Here is a 19,748-nt window from a genome sequence, read left to right as displayed (position 1 = left end):
TGGGGCTTCGCTCATTTGATCCTTGTCCAGCTTTCTCCTAATGTGAAATTTCCATCCTGGCCCTGTGCATCAGGATCTGTGGTCATAAAGGGGGACTGTCTCCCTTAGCCTGGGCTCAAGGCCACACAATCTCTTACATTTGCTTTATGAGTAGCTAAATTACTGAAATGACCTCATTGAAATCCCTTGCGAGCAGTTGAATGAGATTAAGTGTAGACAGTGTAATTCTCTTTAAGAGTTTATAGTTTAGTAAAGTAACATTAAATGGTGTGTTTGATCCACTAAAGTAAATAAGATATGGAGTCTGTCCGCAACCCTGAACGAAATCACCCGAGAGGCCGAGGGCATCATTTAGATTGCAGTCTAGAATTGTCCTGATAGTCTGAGTCTATCAAAGGCAGCTGGCTTTATCTGGACATTTGATTGCACTGCCCCCATCAGCTCTGTTTTCTCAGGGTGTTTCTTCAGCAGTCTGGTTTTTGATGTGAGTGACTGTTGTGTTAATGTTTCTTGCTGTCTCACATTCTGTCTTAGACTCTAATAATACTGTTCAAGACCACCCTAGTTTCCTCTTTCCACACCATCCAAATTTTTTTTTAATGTACTTTTTTTTACATTTTCATTGTAGACGATCCATTGAAATATGCATCGAACGCTGAGTAACAGAAATTGCTTTATCATGCCCAGCTCTCTATTTAATCACTCGGTCCTAATAGAATTAGTCCAAGAGGAGAGTCCAGTCTAATTGTAAGATTAGCAGCACATGCAGAGGCTGTATAAGATAGACAGTAATGGGATCTAAGGATGGAATGCACCTGATAAAAACAGTGCTGTGTCGCCATGCTGCTCAATCTCACAAACTGCTGCTTTGTGAGTGATTAGATGTTTTACCAACAGGTCTGGACTGGAACATCTGCAGTGGAGTCATGCTGAACAGAAAGCTTCAGTAGTATGGCTTGATAAGAAGACTAAGATCAGTAGTGACATATCACAGAGGCCTTTATTGAACTGAAATTCAAATAAAAAGCTAAATAAATGATTGAGAGTGAGGGTTTGAAACAGAAAGGGGCATACAGGGGTGTACTTGGGAGTTGTGCCTGATCTGAACAGAAGCAGGTTTACAGAGGATGAGTGAAGGATGGGAAATTATAAAAGTAGGAGATTATTGAAGATTGACACAATACCAAAATTGTATTAGCCGACTCAGCCAGAACAGGCTACTATATTGAGTATTCAATACAGATACTACAGAAAAACTGGCATCAAAGCTTTTTTATTTGAGTATATTTTTGGTTCTTAAGGACTGGTACTCTTTGCTTCCCTACTTCAGATATTTTATGAAGAGAAGAAAAAAAAAACTTGCAAGCTTTTAAGCCCTGCAGGCTGCATTCATTTGATGATTGAAGATTCATTGATGATTAAAATATGCTGATTTGCTGCTCCAGAAAGATTTATTATTAACATATAAGAAAAAAAAAACTTGCACTGCCTAATATTTTTGTGAAAACCTTTATATTTTTTAGGATTATCTGATGAACGTCAAAGGAACGGTTTATTAACAAATTAAAAATGTTGAATTGATGTAAATGTCCTTACTGTCACTTTTGATCAATTTAAAGCATCCCGGCTAAATAAAAGTATACATTTATTTTTAAATAATGTTCCTGACCACAAACTTTTTAACCAATGTCTACCACAGACATGGGTTTTATTAACACCTACTGGCTTTTTTTGTTTGTTTTTGTTTCTGCCCACCTGGCCATTGATTGCCATTGATTGTACGTGTCTTGTCACTTCCAGCAGGTCAGAATCCTGATCATGTGCTACAGGGCACTGGAGTGAAGCCTGGCTCAGACTCCAGAAGGCCCGGGGCCGACACTACTGTGGCACCAGAAGATGCTGCTCGCTTCCTCAGCTGCCACTGTTCAGGGCACTGTCCTGATGACGCCAAGAACAACACCTGCAAGTCAGTGTCATAGGACACAGCTCATTTTAAGTGATTATTTTAAGTGTTTGTGCTTTATGCATTTAAATAAGTAGATCTTTACTTTAAAACATTACAGGACAAATGGGCAGTGCTTTGCCATCATTGAAGAAGATGAAAATGCAGACGTGATCTTAAGCTCAGGCTGTATGAAATATGAGGGCTCTCATTTTCAGTGCAAGGTAAGGAAAGTTATTTAGTGTAAAGGTTTTATGCTTTTTTTTGAAATTGTATTTGATGTAATACAATATCAGACTTTCTAAGTTTGACTTGTTTGATTATTGTCAGGATTCACAGTTTGCACAGGCACGTCGAACCATCGAATGCTGCCAATTTGACTTTTGTAATCGGGATCTAAAGCCAGAGTTACCACCTCGAGACACCGGTATGCTCCAGTACTAACTGCCTGCCTGGCAAATATTACACTATATAATATACAAAATAATCATAGCCTAGCTAGCTTTGGAAATAATATAATGGTTTCCACAAAAATATTAAGCAGCACAGCTGTTTTGATCATTATTGTTATTAATAGCATTGATGATAATAAGAAATGTTTCTTGAGCACCAAATCAGTATATTAAAATGATTTCTGGAGGATCAGATGACACTGATAACTGGAGTAAAAAATCTGACTAGGCCTGTTAATTGAGCCCTGGCTTATGTAGTAATGCCGTAATGATGGACTCGTGTTTTCTCTTGATCTCTTTACAGAAGCACCAGGTCCTCACTGGCTGACCTTCCTCATTTCAGTGACTGTGTGCTTCTGCACCCTCTTCTGTGTCACTATCATCTGTTATTACAGGTGAGATCGTCACCGCACTGAAGCAGCAAAACACTGAAGCTCTTACACACAATAGCCATTTGTGACGTGCCCATTTTTCCCACATCAGAGAACTGTAACTGTAATGCTTGATGTGTTTTTGCAAAGCACCTATCAAAACAAATGCCACCACATCATGGCTTGTTGTTATCAAAAGAGATACACTTCTGTTATTCCAAGTAGGTGCAAGAATACCAATACCTTGTCTTGGATACACAACTATGGAAACGTTTGCCTTAAGAACAAATTAACCTTTAAGTGTCTGTTTACTTTACTTCCAGTCTCTCGTAAAACCAACATGGAAGTGACTTAAACTGCAATTCATTGACTGGCCGGAAAATGTTTTTGTTTTTTACTGTCCTCAGGTATAAGTGGCAGACAGAGAGGCAGCACTACCACAGAGACCTGGAGCAGGACGAGCCCTTTATCCCAGCAGGAGAATCTCTGAAAGATCTCATCAACCAGTCTCAAACCTCAGGCAGTGGCTCTGGGCTCCCCCTGCTGGTGAGAAATCAGAAATGTAGACTGTGGGATCTTTGTAGGACTGCTGGAGCTCATTTTTCACTGTTTCTATTCACTTTTCACAGGTGCAGCGCACCATTGCGAAGCAGATCCAGACAGTGCGTCTTATTGGGAAAGGCAGGTATGGAGAGGTGTGGCTCGGACGGTGGAGGGGGGAGAAGGTAGCAGTGAAAGTGTTCTTCACTCGAGAGGAGGCCAGCTGGTTCAGAGAGACTGAGATCTACCAAACCGTGCTCATGAGACACGAGAACATACTAGGTACACTTCCTGTCTTTTAAGATGATCTGGTTCTTATGGAGTGTTTGTAATTGTATATCAGTTCCATATTTTCCCATGTAACGCAACTCCTCAATCTGCCGAAGGCTTCATTGCTGCAGACATAAATGGCACTGGAGCCTCTACACAGCTGTACCTGATCACAGACTATCATGAGAATGGATCTCTGTATGACTATTTGAAGTTCACCACTCTGGACACACAGACCCTGCTCAAACTGGCCTACTCTGCAGCCTGTGGCTTGTGCCACCTGCACACGGAGATCTACGGCACACAGGGAAAGCCAGCCATCGCTCACAGAGACCTGAAGAGCAAGAACATCCTCATAAAGAAGAACGGCACCTGTTGCATCGCTGACCTCGGGCTTGCTGTGAAGTTCAACAGGTGCTTCTTCACATGTTCAATTTAAAAGCTTGATTTTTAAATGGTTCAGCCTTTTTGAGGAAGTAAAAAATGTTTTCTTTGTCTCAGTGACACAAATGAAGTGGACATCCCACTGAGCACACGTATGGGGACCCGGCGCTATATGGCTCCAGAGGTCCTGGATGAGACTCTGAATAAGAACCACTTTCAGGCCTACATCATGGCGGACATCTATAGCTATGGGCTGGTTATATGGGAAATGGTCAGACGCTGTGTCACTGGAGGTATTCATAAAACGAATTGACTAGCAAATCTTTCCATGTTTTGCTTTAGACATCTGTTAAGAGTATTTTCTTACCCAACCATCATTTTACAGTCAGCATGAAATGGAAATTCATCCTATAAAGGTTCTAAAATACATCTAGATGTACTTCATTTCATACTTTTTTTTTTTTTTGACCTTTTAGACCAATTATTTTGTCTGCATAAGCCCTGCCCCTTTCTTATAATCAACTGCAAGCTTGTGTTCAGAACTGCCTCCATCCAATCAACAACTGATGGAAAGAACCAAGTCTGAACCAGCTGGCCTACATTTATTTAGAAAAAATGTTTAGACATTTTTCTCAGATCTCTGTCACAATACAGAAGAAAAGATCTGTTACTACTAAGTATTTTGAATCAAAATGATCTAAAATGAAAACTTCCTGTTGTGGATGCTTACAGAATTTAAACTATTAGTAATTAATGAATTAATCTACTGATTGTTTTCAAGGTATCGTTGAGGACTATCAGGTACCGTATTATGAGATGGTGCCATCAGATCCATCTTATGAGGATATGCTTGAGGTTGTGTGTGTCAAAGGACTGCGGCCCACCGTATCCAACAGATGGAACAGTGATGAGGTGAGTCATCCAGCAGATGGCAGTATATTTACAGATAATATTTGCAGAATGTTTACAGATTTAGTTAGTATTTGTAGGTTTGAATAGAAGCTTGAGTGATAAGTACATACAGAAGAGAAATGCATTTCCTGATCTTAAAAGAGTATATGAAAAGAGTCCTGATTTGTTTCTCCAGTGTTTGAGGGCCATGTTAAAGCTGATGTCAGAATGCTGGGCCCACAATCCTGCATCACGCCTGACCATCCTACGTATCAAGAAGACTTTAGCAAAAATGGTGGAATCTCAAGACATTAAAATCTGATTGGCTTTGATTTTATCTTTGATATCATTGTCCCCTTCACAGAGGAGAAGGAGAGTCGTGATAGTGACATCTAACGCAATTATGAAACATAACAAGCTCTCTCTTTCTCTGCCGGATCAGACAATGGTGCCTTTTGCCGCTTTCTGTGAAAGCTGTGTCATTGGAAACTTGGATTAGAGGATTACTGCAACAGACTGAAACAGTAGATAGAGGAAAGATTGACATAAACCTCACTGCCTTAAAATCCACTCAAGATATTCTGCATAGATTCAGGGATACACTTCCTGCCATATGGATGAAATGTTGACCTCTCATGGAATCTGTGTAAAGCATCCTCTGATTTAATGTATGATGTGTAATATATTATAGTAATAGATTAACTGAGGACAGAGCAAAATAATATGCTATCTATATTAAGAGCTGTTGAGCTGATGTGTAGCATTTAAAAATCATACTTGAACTATACAGTAGTTTTTCTCTTGTTCTAGTTTGAATTTTTTACACGTGTCAAAATGATTCTTGCCTAAACCATATATCGTTTGTGTTTTTAAAGCATGCTGTTTTTAACGTCCTCAAAATAGAAAAACATTCCCAGTGCATTCTTTCACTAAGCCTTTGAACATGTATTTTCATAAAGTGAACCAGCTGTATGAACACTCCTTCAAAGTTGCCAAACTCAGTGTAGTGTTTGTTGGAGGATCGGTTAATGCCTTTCTGAGTTCACTTCATTTAGAGATGCTGGGTCATTATTTACAGATCACTTTGAATGTGACTTTCGAGGATTTGGTGATATTCTGATCATATGTCCTTGCCAGTTTTATGAATCATGTTTGAACTGTGTTTATGTTTGTGTGGTAGCTGAAGGTGAATGGTACGACTGTAACATCTGTTAGTCATCAGTGCTTAAGACTTCTGTAAGGGCTGCCAAAATACAGTCTTCGTAACCGGTACGATCCAAAACACACATTGTTGCGTAACTTGTTTACAGAATGTTTACAATCATTTTGTCATTCTTTAGAAAATGCGTTGTTGTATTTTAGAATACTTGTTTATTATTCTCAGTGCCATTGAAAAGACCAATGTAATATGTAAACAAGAAAGAAAACAATTCACAATAGTTCTTTACACCAGTATCTGGACCCTTAAAGACAGGAACAGTGAATATACAATGCTTTGATATTATCAGTGCCAGAATAAGGTGCTTTGTCACAATACATCCAGAACAGTATGACCTGAAATGCCAAAAGGGCATCTTGATTAAAACAATATGCCAAGGTTACACACATGCTTTCAAAAGTATTTAAAATATTCGGAAAATAAATAATAGATATGTTAAAGGAAGCATTGTCTCAGTGGATAACTTCTGCAAACAGCACAAAGAAACACTAGATTTGCTGTATATGAAAATATATTTGTATACATTTGTTGCTCTTAATATACAAGAAATCTGGAAATTGAATTGGTGAAATTGATCATCTATATCGAATGTTTTTTGTGGTTAAAAGGGATTTTTGAACTGATCATTAAGTTAGTTTTGGATTGCAGTAAAAAAATAAAATAAAAAATAAAAAAGGGGGGGATTCATCTTTTGGCTATTCCAATTTTTTTGAGGAGCATTTACCTGTTAAAGAATCTCATCTTTTTCTTTTCAATAATTTTGTCTGCATTTTCCCAAATACTAAATCTTGCATCCATCCCCCATGGCTTCTGTTCTTCATCCAAAAACTGAGAATGCACCTCTTAACTGTAATCTGAGTTGTGATGAATGTTTCAAGGACATGTTTTACCAGACTATATATATGCCTGTATTTGATGTGCTCTCCCATAGTATCACCAGTCCATCTCTATGTAATATATTAAACAACCTGTCTAATTTGGAAAAAAAAAAAAGTTTAATCAGCCTCGTTTTGAAAGGGTTATGACTAGGCCTCATACTCTACAATATTTGTTCATGTTATCTTTCAAAAATATATTTTTTGTTTCTTTGTTTTTTGGTGAGTGTTGTTTCTCTTCTGGAATATCATGTAGTTGTCACATTGAAGCCAAATTCAAGACTTTTTTTAGTCCACCACATAGGGACACATCATCTAAACCTTACTCCTTGAAAACAATAACCTATCACAGTTACTAATAACATAAGCTGTTACTTTGTCCTGAAAGAGAAAGTGGTTGGCATTGCAAAAAAATAAAAGTGATTATTTTTTTTTCTTTTCTATTTTGTAATCCTACCATCTTCTAGCACCTTTAGATTGGAGCATGTTCTCAGGTGGTCTGCAGCATTAGTAGACCTGCAAACGTGTTATCTTGTGGGTTGTTGCGTTCTATAGTACCCTGAAGCAGCTCTAGACGGAGTTCCTCTCCTTGCTCCATCTGCAGGATACAGACACGTGTTGCAGGTGCACCCAACTTCCTCGGGTTCTGCCGCAAGGATGCAGCTACCGCTCCACCTCTCTTTAACTGAGCCAGAGATGGGCCTGGTCCAAAGTCCAGTGTCACCACAAAGAGGTAAGCACCAGAAGTAGGAGCACGAAATATGCCTGTTTTTGGCGAGTATAAGTGTCCATGATTTAGGGTCACACTTTCAAAAAGTATAGTGCCAGATCCATTAGTACCTTCAGCAGTGCTGGCCAAGAACATAATTGGACTATCCGGGAGCTGACGAAGCACTGTTGGAAATCAAATGATAATGATAAAGTATTTCAATATGAGTGCTTGGAGGAAAGAAAAAACAATTTACGTTAACTGGGGGCTCTCTTGTCATGTGAATGTCAGCTAACATTTACTCTAGGTTCAATGTGAAGAACATTTTATATGTTTAATGACAACATTATCTGTATTATTTATGTCTCGAAAAAATTATATTAAGTTATTTACAGTCTTGTTAGGTAAGTTTTTAAATAATTTTGATGTTCCGTGTAAGTGGCAGGATGAATTCACAGTGTAATTCAATGAAAATAGATTATTAACTATTAACTACTAACTATTAACTAAGATTATTAACTATTCACCACATTATTAAGTGTGGTGAATAGTTTTGCAATGTTTAATTCTCCTTAATATCTCCTTACCTGCGGACTCCAGTGATGCATCCCTCCTGCTGCGGTAATTGATTCGTTCTCCTGTTTGAACAGCTCTGTTATCTGCTCTCTTCTTTTGTCTCCTGTTCTGTTGTTTTGCTTCCTTTCTCTTCATCAATGCTGACAATTTATTCAAATCCACAGACAGCTCAGAGCCAGTAAGTCCCTCTGTATTACTGAAAATGCTGTTAAAAACTCCAAGATGGGTCTCCAGGTCCTTCCGCAAAGCATCCACATTGGACTGCAATTTCCCCTCCACACCACCAGAGGCAGAAGTTTTAGTACAGTTGCAACAAGAAGAACAGCGATTTACCTCGAGCTGTTTAATGTGAGCTCCAAGTTCTTTCACCATTTTCTCTAAAGTCCAGAAGTCATTATCAGAGTACTCTGGCAGTTCCTCGGACAAGACGAACCTTTCTTCCCCATGTCTCCTTTTGGTGCCCACCGAGACCCAGTCTGGAAGCACTGAGGGCTCATCTGCTGCCGCCACCTGGGTGGTAGCAGAGTTCAGCATTGAGGCCAAGCTGCGACTGTGTCCATTGATCTGCTCTTGCATATCTCTGATGCTTTTCCTCAATTCTGGAACAGAGAAACTTCTTTTGTCCTCACTAGATAATGCTATAAACTCCAACACATCTTCCTCCAGCAAAAACTCCAGTACCTCCGAGTGACGAATAGTGTCCTCAAGCAAGGTTTTGAAAACGCTATCTAATTGCTGGATTTTCTTGACTTCGGTCCTGTTCTGCTCCTGGAGTGTTTCGATGTCCTGCTGGCTGCCTAGCAGAGAGGCTTGGAGCTGGGTCACATTGTGCTGTAACATTCTGCTCTTTTCCTGTTCAAATGCAAGGGACTTTTGCACATTTAGTAACCCTAGTTTCAAATCTTCCACAGATGGAATCCAAGCACCATTGTCCAACATCTCCTGTGCCTCACTCTCACGGGCCAACTTATTTTCATTCGCTATCTCCATCACGTTAGCTACAGTTTGTTCCAGTTCGGTCACAGATACTCCAAGAGCGGCACAGTCACAATCCCCACTTGCTGAACTTATATTCTTGTGGAACACTGTAAAGAGATGGTCGACATCAGACTCCATCTCCTGCATAGTGGTCTGGAGAACACTGATGTTGCTGCTCAGCTCATTAATGCGGTCAAGAACTGCTACCTTGGCTGCCTCCACCTCTAAAACTGTCTCCATGAACTGAACCTGGCTTTTGAGGCCAGTCTGGACTATTTTCTCATCCAGATCTCCCCAACCATTCTGGAGGTCCTTAATGTTTTCAGTCACTTGTTCTTGGCCTTCAGTCAAGCCACTAAGTCTCACTGTGTTGTTGATGACTTTGTTGTCCAGACGTGTGATGGCCTCCCAAACAGCTGTGCTCTCATAAGACTGACTCTGTGCAGGATCGGTCTTTTCGTTGCAAATCTTCTGTAGTTCCTTGTCCAGCCTCTCTTGCTCCTGCTGCACTTCTGACATCGATGTGTTTAGAGAGTGGAGATTCACCTAGAGCAAGATACACACATTTAGTACAATAGTTCTGCATGAATAAAAGTTGAGGTGCTGGTTGAGGTTGAGTCAGAATCCTGACCTGTATCATCTTCTGGTTACGCTTAATTTTGACATCCATGGCTGTCTTGAAATTGGTCAGATTGTAGTGCAGCATGGTTTGCTGTGCGTGGAGCCTTGCTTCTATCTCATTGCGGTAGTCGCGAAACTGAGCTTTTGCCTCCTCCAGCTTCTGGAAACTCTCCCTCAACTCTGCCTCAACAGCCTCCTGTGGATTGTGCTCCTCACCACCAACCTCTAGAGGCTCCGCGGCCCGCCCCTGATCATGTCGAAGTTGGTCCATGTCCCGCTGCAAACCCTGCACCTCCTGAAAAAGCCGTTCCAGGGTTAGATTGAAATTCTCCAACACAGGTTGTAGCTGAGACATCACAGCCTCTTTCAAAATTTGTAGGAGCCCATGGTGATGAGAAGGTACTTCAGGGTGAGGAACACCTTCATTTACAGCATGAGGATCTGAAAAAAAGGACATTGTGAAAAAACTAAGCATGCCAGAAAGATGAACTCTGAACTGGCCTTGTTTAGATAGAATCTTAAAATAGATGTGTTCTCATTGGACATCTGCTTCTATGAACATTCTAAACAACTTACAAAGAGGGGAATCCCAGCAACAATATTCTTTTGTAGGATAATAACCATATTGCCAAAAATAGAAATTTGATTCTATTGTCATTCTTCATTTTCCATGTGCTATTGTTTATCCTCTTTGTGCTGCTCATAGGGAAACATCGATATCATGTCAGAAAGATTTATATCCCTGTTTCCAGCTCAGCATGGGCCATTCAAATGACCTTTGAACCTTTTAACTGACCCATCAACAGCCCACAAGCTTTCACATCCCCTGCATTGTAAGAAATTTGTTTTGTTATACTTTTGTGCACAAGTTTCAGTTACAAGATTAAAGAAGGAAGAGATGTGTGGATGTACAAATTCCCTGCTGGGAACCTGAATATCGAGGTCATGTGCTGTTTTTATTCTTTTTATTCACATGCTGTCAAAACACTGTCTGGATAAGCTTGCTCCTTCTGGTTTTTTATGACTGAGTCACGTTTTATTACCCTGAAAACATTGTTTTTACTCGCTGAACCACATTTCATACAGACACAAAAGCTCTGCCTATCCAGAACAATGGTTAACAAGAAAAAAAATTCTCTATTCAATGCTTAAAAAAAATGTCTTTCTTTTGTTTTCTTTTTGGAATCCTCTGTGAGAGAATAAACTTTTAAAAGAGGCTCTCAAGCGTTATGTGACAAATGTGTCCTTGCTTCAATACGGCTACAGCTGTTCAACATTTTCTCAGTATCGTGTGTGCCTGGATTCAATCTATATCTGAATGTCTGTGTCATTTCCATAGACAATTACATCACACTCACAACCATACAATGTATGGAGGGACTTTTTTTCCCAGGGAAAGACAGGATATCCTGTGCAGGAACTAGTAGCGAGAAGAGACCGTAAGGAGTTGTCAAAGCAAAGGACTGGAGGTTTTCGCCCAGTCTGGAGCATTATTTACTGTTCTGTTAATCCGGCACCCTTTGGACAGAAGGATGTAAGAGAGACAGAATAATATCCCCATAATATCTCTGACAATGCATATTACAACCAAAGGAAGTGTTCTCACTAGTTTGTATGTACAAGAGAGGGGAAAGCGAGACCTGCTGAATGCAGTACTTCAAAATCACAGCCTTCTGAAAAATGTTCAGTTTATTTAAAATCTACAGGTTGGAAAGTTTGAGTTGCAAGAGCGCAAGTTTAAACACAAGACTAAAAGCGGACTAATGAGTAGATGAGTTGACCAGTTCAGTGTGCTGTTGTCTAATGTCAACCTCTGCAGTTCCATTTAACCACTTGTTAGCAATTTCTATGTTGTCAAAGCAAAGTCTGTGCGGTATATTGCATATATCATTTAACATACCTCTCCTCTCAAAGTGTTGATTGTTACGCCGTTCACGGACAGAATGATGGCTGTGCTCATAGTAATCGATGGGCTCTGCTGCAGTTTGATTCTCTACATCAGATTGTTGAGTTTCATAGAGTGGACCGCCAAACATTTGGTAATCACTCTGCTCTCTGTTCTCCTGAGTTAGTTTGTTATATCCTAAGAAAAGAGAAGAAAAATGTTACGAGACATTTTGGTTGTACTGACTGATGATGCTTTTGCCATCATGCACTCTTATTTTGTTACTGACAGCACAAATGTGACCTGTATAGTTTAACCTGTGTGTTTGAATCTCTGGAAGGTCATTAATAGGAGTGCTTAGTATCAGACTAATCAGCAGCATGAGAATTTCCAAGTTTGCATCCAAAGCATTTTTTTTTGTCCCAACAACTAGCTCGAATGATTATTTTTAGAACTGTGGATTTAACGGCCTCCTCGTGCTATTATTCTAGCGTGCTCCAGTGCATGTGTGTATTTATCCAAAACTGTTTTTGTTTTGTCCATGCTTGAACTGAAGCACATTCATACACGTTAACACCCTGTGTGGGCTTGCCCCTTGCCTTCACAATGCTCATACACCCTTTTCCATTTTCACTTTTGAGGCAATAACATTCCCATAGCCAGCTATTATTTGCACAAACACGCTTTTGTCACTTCCTCGGTTTGTTTCAGCAGTCAGGCCAGTGTCGCAGGTATATACTCATGCATGGCTAGAATTCTGTACCATGTTTTTATTAGAGATTATTCAATTACAGATTGTAAAAATGTAGATTTTTAACTAATTTTTTACTAATTTAAAGATGAGTTTTTACATCACATACCTATGTCTGTTGCTTCATGTCTCCCCGGATGTTCAGTGTCTGCCACAGTGGGGTCTTCAGATTCAGAGACATGGCCGTCTGTGACTGACAGAGCACAGCAAAAACAGAGGGAAAGTAATGTTAACCCATTCTCATGTTTTCATGAACATATGGCACCTCACCATTTAAAAGCACTTCTCACACAAACAATTTTATATATATTTGTAAGACAATCTGGTCCAATTAACAGTAGTTGAAAGACGGGATGTTTACACACTTTTGTCCAAGTGTATTCAGATCTCTAATGTTGTTACATGTATACAAGAGAGGAGTAACACCATGTTAAAACTTTTGGAAATGGCAATACCAGTGTAAAATCAAACTTTTATCACGGTAATTAAATTTTATCACTGACTTATCGAGCAAGTCAGGCACAATGTTGCAGGCACTTCTTGTTCTTGGTTCTAGCATTATCTTAAGCACTGTTGTGTCAGAACTCATCAGTACCTGTCTCCTCACAGTTTTCCCCAGCATGCCCAGGGCAGCATCGCCACTGCAGTGAAGTGTAGATTTTTTCCTTCTGCCTGTACACTGGCCGAGTGGACAGCTTGTACCTGCATACACATTTACAGGGATTTTATTAAGTCACGCTACATAAAGCTATGCACTTTGCAGATTAAGTTAGCGAAGTAATAGATGTGTTTATGTTAAAATACCTCTTCTATTCTATTCTATTCTAACTTAATATACAGAGGGAAAAATGAAAGGTATTTTTTACTTCCACATCCCGTCTGTTGCACTAAAGCAGGTGAGAGACATGTTTGAAAACAGTTGTTCTGTTTGGTGCCTCTAGTGGCACAAAATCTACATTTCACCTATTTCACTTTTAAGATATGATCTATTACTTACATGACTAGCTGACAGTCGGGGATGCCATTAGGACAGGGGCTCAGGTACTTAATGATGTACTTCTCAGTTCCACAGGATACTGCCACAGTAACAGCATGCTTGTGAACAAACGCACACCAATTCCTGAAAGGGAGAGCGAACCACAGCCTCACAACTTGGTAATTATACTCTGTAGTTAACATCACAAGTTTCAGATTGGTCAAGGCCAGAAGTTTATTGTACTTAGCAATAATACAGTTATTTTTGTGTGCTTGTGTTTAGCTTTACTCCTAGTTTTCAGGGTCAAGTCTAAAGATATTTCATTGTCTACAGGCAAATATCAGCCTACAAAATGATAGATTAAGCCCTTTAATATGTTTCTTGGAATGCATCCATGGTAATCTCTAATTAGTTTGAATCAATAGCCAGATGTTTTCTTCAAAGTTCTTGGATTAAACGCCATTTACAGCAACATAAAGAGTAAACATGCGGATGCACTAACACTATACAATCAAGAAAGTTTTTCACTATATAAATAATTTACCCAGGGTTATTTTTGAGAGTTTCCCTCATATATAAGTTCTGCGACTATACAAAGCATGTGAACATTTAATAAGGTTTATGACTTTGTTGCTAAACAACTTGACAAACATTACTTCCTCACACACTGTTAACATTTTTAGATAACCTCTTTTCAGGGTTAGAAGTGGTGCTAAACATCTTGCAAAATTACAAGCTTGAAACATTCCAAATGGTTCCAATCATAAGTGCATGAAGAATTTTCAGATCCATTTGAGCTTTGTACTTTTGCAGGTAGACCCTATACGTCGTTGCTTCACACAAAGGTCAACGAAGGTCTGTACCACAAGTTTAGAGAGGTTGGTTACTGATTGAGGGTGGCTGACCAGAAATACAAAACACACGGAGATTTCATTGAGTTCAGCTGTGAGGTCCTTTTTCTTAGGTCACAGCAAAGCTGATGATGATGAGCTGCAGTTATTTTGCATCATAAGAGCTGATCTTTGACACATGTCTTTATTACTGATTATAAGTAAACCGGTAACCTCTGAGCAGAAATCAGAGGTTTGTTGAAGTTTAAGGCTGGACAGACGAGGCTCTCTGAGTAATTGGTTGTTTTAACTTGCTCAATCCTCTTGATCTATGATTCATAGTCCACAAGAAAGACAGGTCAAAACCTCCCTCCCCAGTCCCCTCCATTTCTGAGTTGTGAATTGTTTTGGTTGTAATAGTTCAGTCTTTGGTCAATAGTAAATGTGGTTTCGGTATGAGCTTGAGAATGAGAAACTCTGTATTTGTCTCTCCATTAATCCAACATGAATGTACAGGGCAGATCAGGTCAACAAGAGAATTTTGATGACTAAATGACTGAGAATACACAAGGTTGAGTTTTTGATTTGTGTACCGCATCTAAACCCACAGGCACATCCAACATAGACAAGTGAATCAGTCAAGCAAAGTTGCACTCCGGTTTTAAGCCAAAACACAACACAAACATGCTTCTTCCAACACTATTGGCCCTTGTTATGGTAACTTGAAGAGAAGCAAGTAACCACACTATTCATGTATGATTAGTAATACTAATACATTTCAGATCATTAGACAATGAAACTTACAGCATGACTTATCCTAGAGAGCTTTAAGCAAGGTCTGAGCTGACAAAATACAGCTGTAGACCACACATGCCACAGTTAGTCTTACATAAAGAGCTTTAGTGCCAAATAAAACTGACAAAAAACAACAACAACTCACATTTTCAGTACACATTTTCAGTATAAAGTGTAACAGGATGTGTAAACATCCAAGTGGTTAATCTTGTGCAACACAAGTTTTCTGGAAATGCGCACTAACTGAAAATGTCAAACAGAGGGGAATCGTATTGCAGATGTTAAGGCATTTGCCTCTGTTGTTAGAGTAAAAACAAAGAGTATTTCGAGCATTACTTGGTCATTCCTCTGACATTATATTTGTCTTTATTACAAAGCTGACTGTAATGTGTTCAGTGATTAATAGGATCTGAAGGTAAAGGGATTAAAGATCTCAAGCACATGAATGATTATAGGTTACAAGCCTGTGATTTTGCTTTATTCTGGGGCAGACTGGGATTAACGGATTAAAGGATGGTGCACAACAGATTTCCTTCTCGCTGCCTTCATCTCTGGTTTACATTATCTTCTGTAACCCCTTAGAAGAGGTTAAATTGAGCTGATTGAGCTTAAATTGTTGGGTGCACACTACACAGCACACACATTCTGTTTCCATTTAATGAGTGTAATTGTTTAAAAAACTACAATTCCACTGCATCACAGATTTCTTGGTTGACAAAAAGTTATGTACAGAACTAGGTGTTAAATTCTGAAACGCTTGGGTTTAAAGTCTACTGGACTAACCAAATATATTTTAGTGATGTTTGCACATTGTGTATACTTAAATACAACAGATCCTTTTCCCTAATCAGCACCTTTTCAGGCTTGAATTAGATTTTATGTCACTTCCTGCCATATAGTTCTGTGAATGGGCATCTCTGTAAGCACATTGCTTTTCCTCTTGCTTTTTGCAGATTAGTGTCCCCTCACGGGAAGGAAGCATCTGACTCATCCTGTGATCCTTACCCAACGAAAATACCCACGCAAAAGACTCAGATGACCTCTAACCTTTAGCTGCTTTGTTTCATAGTTTCCCTAGGTCCTGTGTTATTTTCCAGAGAGTGTACTGAAAAAAAATCTTTCTCCTAATCAGTATTTTTGGCCTTGTTTTAAATATCTAAACATCCTTAAGACAATCTATATTTACTTAGTAAATTTCAACTGAACTGAACGAGATATCACTTATTATCACAAAATTTGTCTTACCACATTGTAAAATAGTGAACATGGCAAGCTGTAACATGTTTACCAATGCCTATTACAAATCAAAGAGCTTTGATGTTTTTTTAACAGCAGATATTTGTCCTACTGTATACATAATATTAAGGCTGAATATTAATGGTTTTGTTTGACTTTGGATACAGGTTTCTCAATGGCTCTCACTGTTTTACAGCAGCTGCGATAGATAAGACATCCATGTCATTCTACTGATTCTAATCCAAGAAAGAAAGCTCATGATAAGCAACTGAAGTGGTGAGTTTATATTGATTCGAGCACAAAAGGAAACAAGGCTTTTCGACGGACAGACCTCTGTTGAGATTGGTTAAGACCCAAGAAATAAATTGATTGCAAAACTTTTTTTAGGGCCAGAACATAAACTAGAGCTGCTTTCTGAGATTGGACCCAGGATAAAAGCAGATTAACTAAAACACATCAGAGAAAGAAGAGTGTGCGAGAGGATTTGAAAACTGAACACGGAGGTCAGATTTAGATGAATTCAGGGGATTTCACTGACAAAAGATGTGTGTCTTGATTATTTAACTATTTGCTAAACAAGGTTTTGTTTCTCAAGAACATGTAATTTGTTTTGACATTTGATTTGTTGTGTTCAAAAAGCTTGAGAAACTTTGTGAAGTAAAATTTCTATTTTTAACTGTTTCCGATTTTTTTTTTAAAAGGGTTAGTTCAACCAAAAAAATTTAAATTAGGCCATAAATTACTCAAACTCAAGTCATCCTAGGTGTATATGACTTTCTTCTTTCAGACGAATCCAGTCTGAGTTATTAAAAAAAAAAAAAAGCTCTTTGATCTTTCAAGCTGTTTGATGCCACTCAGAGTGTAGCACTGCATCAGTCCAAGAGAAGTTTAATAAAAAGAAAAATTCCGACTGGATTCGTCTGAAAGAAGATTATTTACACCTAGGATGATGTCAGGGTGAGTAATTTATGACCTAATTTTCATTTTTGGGTGAACTAACCCTTTAACTTTCAAAGTACAAAACCTTTCCGCTGTTACCATGATCAGTGATGTCCTTGTCCATAAGTATTCTAGATTCCTCCAATTTTGTGCTCCTGGGCATCAAACTCTCTCTGTCACTCTGTCTTTCTTTCTAACTATTCAGAGCTGTCCATACGTGCCAAGACATAACATCTCTAAAAAAAGATTCTCTTCTTTCATCCACAGCCCGAGACCTCCCCTAAAGTACACCTGGTATTTAACAAACTTTTCATGTTACCCTAATCTAGGGTTTAATGATAAAAGATAAAACATCTTTAAATAATAAATTACTGTACAATATTTGATACCTATCAATATCAAATTAAATCCCAATTCAGTACCCACATGACACCCCTCAGTAGCCCTCATCTGCTTTAGCCTCATGTGGCATATTTTTCGAAAGAGATTCATTATTTTATTCAGCTTAAATGTATTAAACTGATCAAATGTGGCAATGAAGATGATGTTTAAAAAAAATTGCTTTATGAGAAGAAACTTTATGAAATGATGAAGAACCCAACTTCACCCAACCTCACCAGCTGCTGCTCTGCTTCAACATGGGTGGCTCTCCAGGATAAATAATGAGCTCTAAAACCATGTAAACCATGCACGTTTTTTACAACATGTGTGTAATGAGCCAGATTAATAGGATACTTACCGGGGACAACCCCTTTTTCAGCTAAAACTCAAGAAATGATTTCACATTTTTGTACAGTGTGGTCATGATTATGTGTTTGAATCAAATGAAGCAAGATGAACAAGAATGAACAACAGCAACACTTACCCAGTGCGAGGTAAAGAGTCCTTGGTCTTAGTTGCAATGGATGGGTCCACTGTTCCCTTGGGCATGTCTGGAGAAAGATGTCCATGAGTGGGATCATGGTGTCCATGACCAACTGGATGGTGGACAGATGCATAGACATCAGGGCTCTGCCTGTTTAGTCCTTGACCATGATGAGGTGCTCCTAACCCAACCAGTGGAACTCTATGGTCCCATCCACGACCCTCAGACATGTCCTTCAGCTCATCGTCCTCTTCTACCTCTGGGTCTCTGGCTCTGACCTCACATCGTGCTGCGAGAAGCAGCCCCTGCAGTAGCACGACCAACCTCAGCACCACCATATCTGTGTGCTCCTCAAAATGCACAGAAACTTCTACAAACACGAGAGAATAAGATGATGTAAAGTAGTTGTTCTCTGGTGCTTTATGGAAACTCTCCGCCCCCCATCTCGAAACTCATCCTCTCCCTCCCTCCTCCTGTCAGTCCACTCCCCTCCATTCCCTGTCCCCCACCTCTATCTAACCCCCTCCCTCATCTTAATAGTTTCAAAGACCTCCAACAATCCTCGGAAATGAAACGCCTGCCAAATCCTCCCCCCTGCCGCCCTATCCCCCACACACCTACCCATGTCCAGCTCATTCCCCATGGAAAGGTCGCAGAGACTGGAACAATGAGACTCGTCAGCTTTCAAGCTTTACATGCTCAGAGGTGGTGGACACACACAATTGACTGTATGAGTGAGGAAGCAGTTCATTTCTCTTGGCTGATCACCAGAAATTGTACTCTCTTATCGCCTCTTGCTGCTCTAGTCTCCACTCGACACTAAGCAGCTCAGGAAAAGGATGTTAAAACTGAATTTAAGTGTATTACAAAACGATAAAAGGACCATGTTTGTTAAACATAAAACCATTTTAAAAAGTACAATCTTTTCCCCATATATTAAATAGCAAATGGCTTGAAGGGATAATTCAGCATAAATATGAAAATTATGAAGCTGGGAGGCCCTTTCCTGGCAGCAGTGTAAGAGAACATGGATTTAATGTTTAGTCAAAGGATGAGTCAGTGTTTTAGTTTTCTCTGCTTTACCATACTTACAGAAACAGATGTTTTAATGGTTTTGTACAAACAATGATCAAATATTGTGTCTAGAGCTCATTGTGAAGAAAGACTTTTACACCACAGGGTTTTTCTGTAATAAACTGTAAATCTCTAGCAACCTTTTTGGCAAAAAAAAAAAAAAAAAAAAAAAAAAAAATATATATATATATATATATATATATATATATATATATATATATATATATAAAGAAATAAACTTGCAACCATTTAATCTTTTGGAGAGGTTCTGGAAGGGATTACAGCCATTTGTGTGTTAATTTTCTGTTCAAATATGAGCTCAGAAATAGAGATTGTATTGCTGGAAATGACACAATGATTAAGCCTCATGCAGGATACTTACTTAAAGTCACCAGAAGATGTCAGTGCTGTAAAATAAAAGTGAAAATAAGTACAGCAGGATAGTTTGCTGAAGTACTGTACTGTTGATATATAGTATTGAGAGTGGAAGGGAGTGCTGGTTATTCACTCCCCCCACTTACACAGTTCCTGTCAGACCTGAGACTTGAACCCCACAACCTTTGACAAGT

At 39.1% G+C, this 19,748-nt stretch overlaps 2 protein-coding genes across 5 annotated transcripts in view; one reads left to right on the top strand and one right to left on the bottom strand.

Moving 5' to 3' along the window:
• The window catches only part of LOC128026279 (bone morphogenetic protein receptor type-1A), a 32,835-nt gene extending 25,773 nt beyond the window's left edge, over positions 1-7,062 (top strand). For 3 of the 4 annotated variants that reach the window (XM_052613245.1, XM_052613244.1, XM_052613243.1), the window contains 10 exons: positions 1,801-1,966; positions 2,064-2,166; positions 2,273-2,369; positions 2,699-2,789; positions 3,173-3,311; positions 3,395-3,587; positions 3,692-3,989; positions 4,077-4,252; positions 4,741-4,871; positions 5,047-7,062. In XM_052613245.1, the coding sequence (XP_052469205.1) occupies positions 1,801-1,966; positions 2,064-2,166; positions 2,273-2,369; positions 2,699-2,789; positions 3,173-3,311; positions 3,395-3,587; positions 3,692-3,989; positions 4,077-4,252; positions 4,741-4,871; positions 5,047-5,172 (1,520 nt within the window). In that variant the 3' untranslated portion in view covers positions 5,173-7,062. The remainder of the gene's footprint in view (positions 1-1,800; positions 1,967-2,063; positions 2,167-2,272; positions 2,370-2,698; positions 2,790-3,172; positions 3,312-3,394; positions 3,588-3,691; positions 3,990-4,076; positions 4,253-4,740; positions 4,872-5,046) is intronic. The other variant, XM_052613246.1, reaches the window with a different exon arrangement.
• A 120-nt stretch (positions 7,063-7,182) lies between these two features.
• Positions 7,183-18,544, bottom strand: LOC128026270 (multimerin-2-like). The gene is made up of 8 exons (XM_052613184.1): positions 18,106-18,544; positions 13,462-13,584; positions 13,060-13,166; positions 12,574-12,657; positions 11,729-11,911; positions 9,839-10,269; positions 8,241-9,753; positions 7,183-7,838 (listed from the first exon to the last, which is right to left on the bottom strand). Exons 1-8 carry the CDS (start codon positions 18,441-18,443, stop codon positions 7,435-7,437), a joined length of 3,183 nt encoding a protein of 1,060 aa, XP_052469144.1. The 5' UTR covers positions 18,444-18,544; the 3' UTR covers positions 7,183-7,434.
• Positions 18,545-19,748: the final 1,204 nt, after the last annotated feature.

The sequence above is a fragment of the Carassius gibelio genome, chromosome A13 (assembly GCF_023724105.1).
Source record: "Carassius gibelio isolate Cgi1373 ecotype wild population from Czech Republic chromosome A13, carGib1.2-hapl.c, whole genome shotgun sequence".
Classification (NCBI taxonomy): domain Eukaryota; kingdom Metazoa; phylum Chordata; class Actinopteri; order Cypriniformes; family Cyprinidae; genus Carassius; species Carassius gibelio.
The sequence above is the reverse complement of the archived record's forward strand: the minus strand, read 5'-3'. Positions and strand labels throughout refer to the sequence as shown.

Excerpts from the sequence above, each read along its gene's own strand:
- LOC128026270 (XM_052613184.1), bottom strand. The coding sequence starts at position 18,443 with ATGGTGGTGCTGAGGTTGGTCGTGCTACTGCAGGGGCTGCTTCTCGCA. Across the intron at positions 13,167-13,461 it reads CCCGACTGTCAGCTAGTCAT|GTACAAGCTGTCCACTCGGC; the intron begins GTAAGTAATAGA and ends ATGTGTATGCAG. Across the intron at positions 10,270-11,728 it reads TCAACACTTTGAGAGGAGAG|ATCCTCATGCTGTAAATGAA; the intron begins GTATGTTAAATG and ends CCTTTTTTTCAG.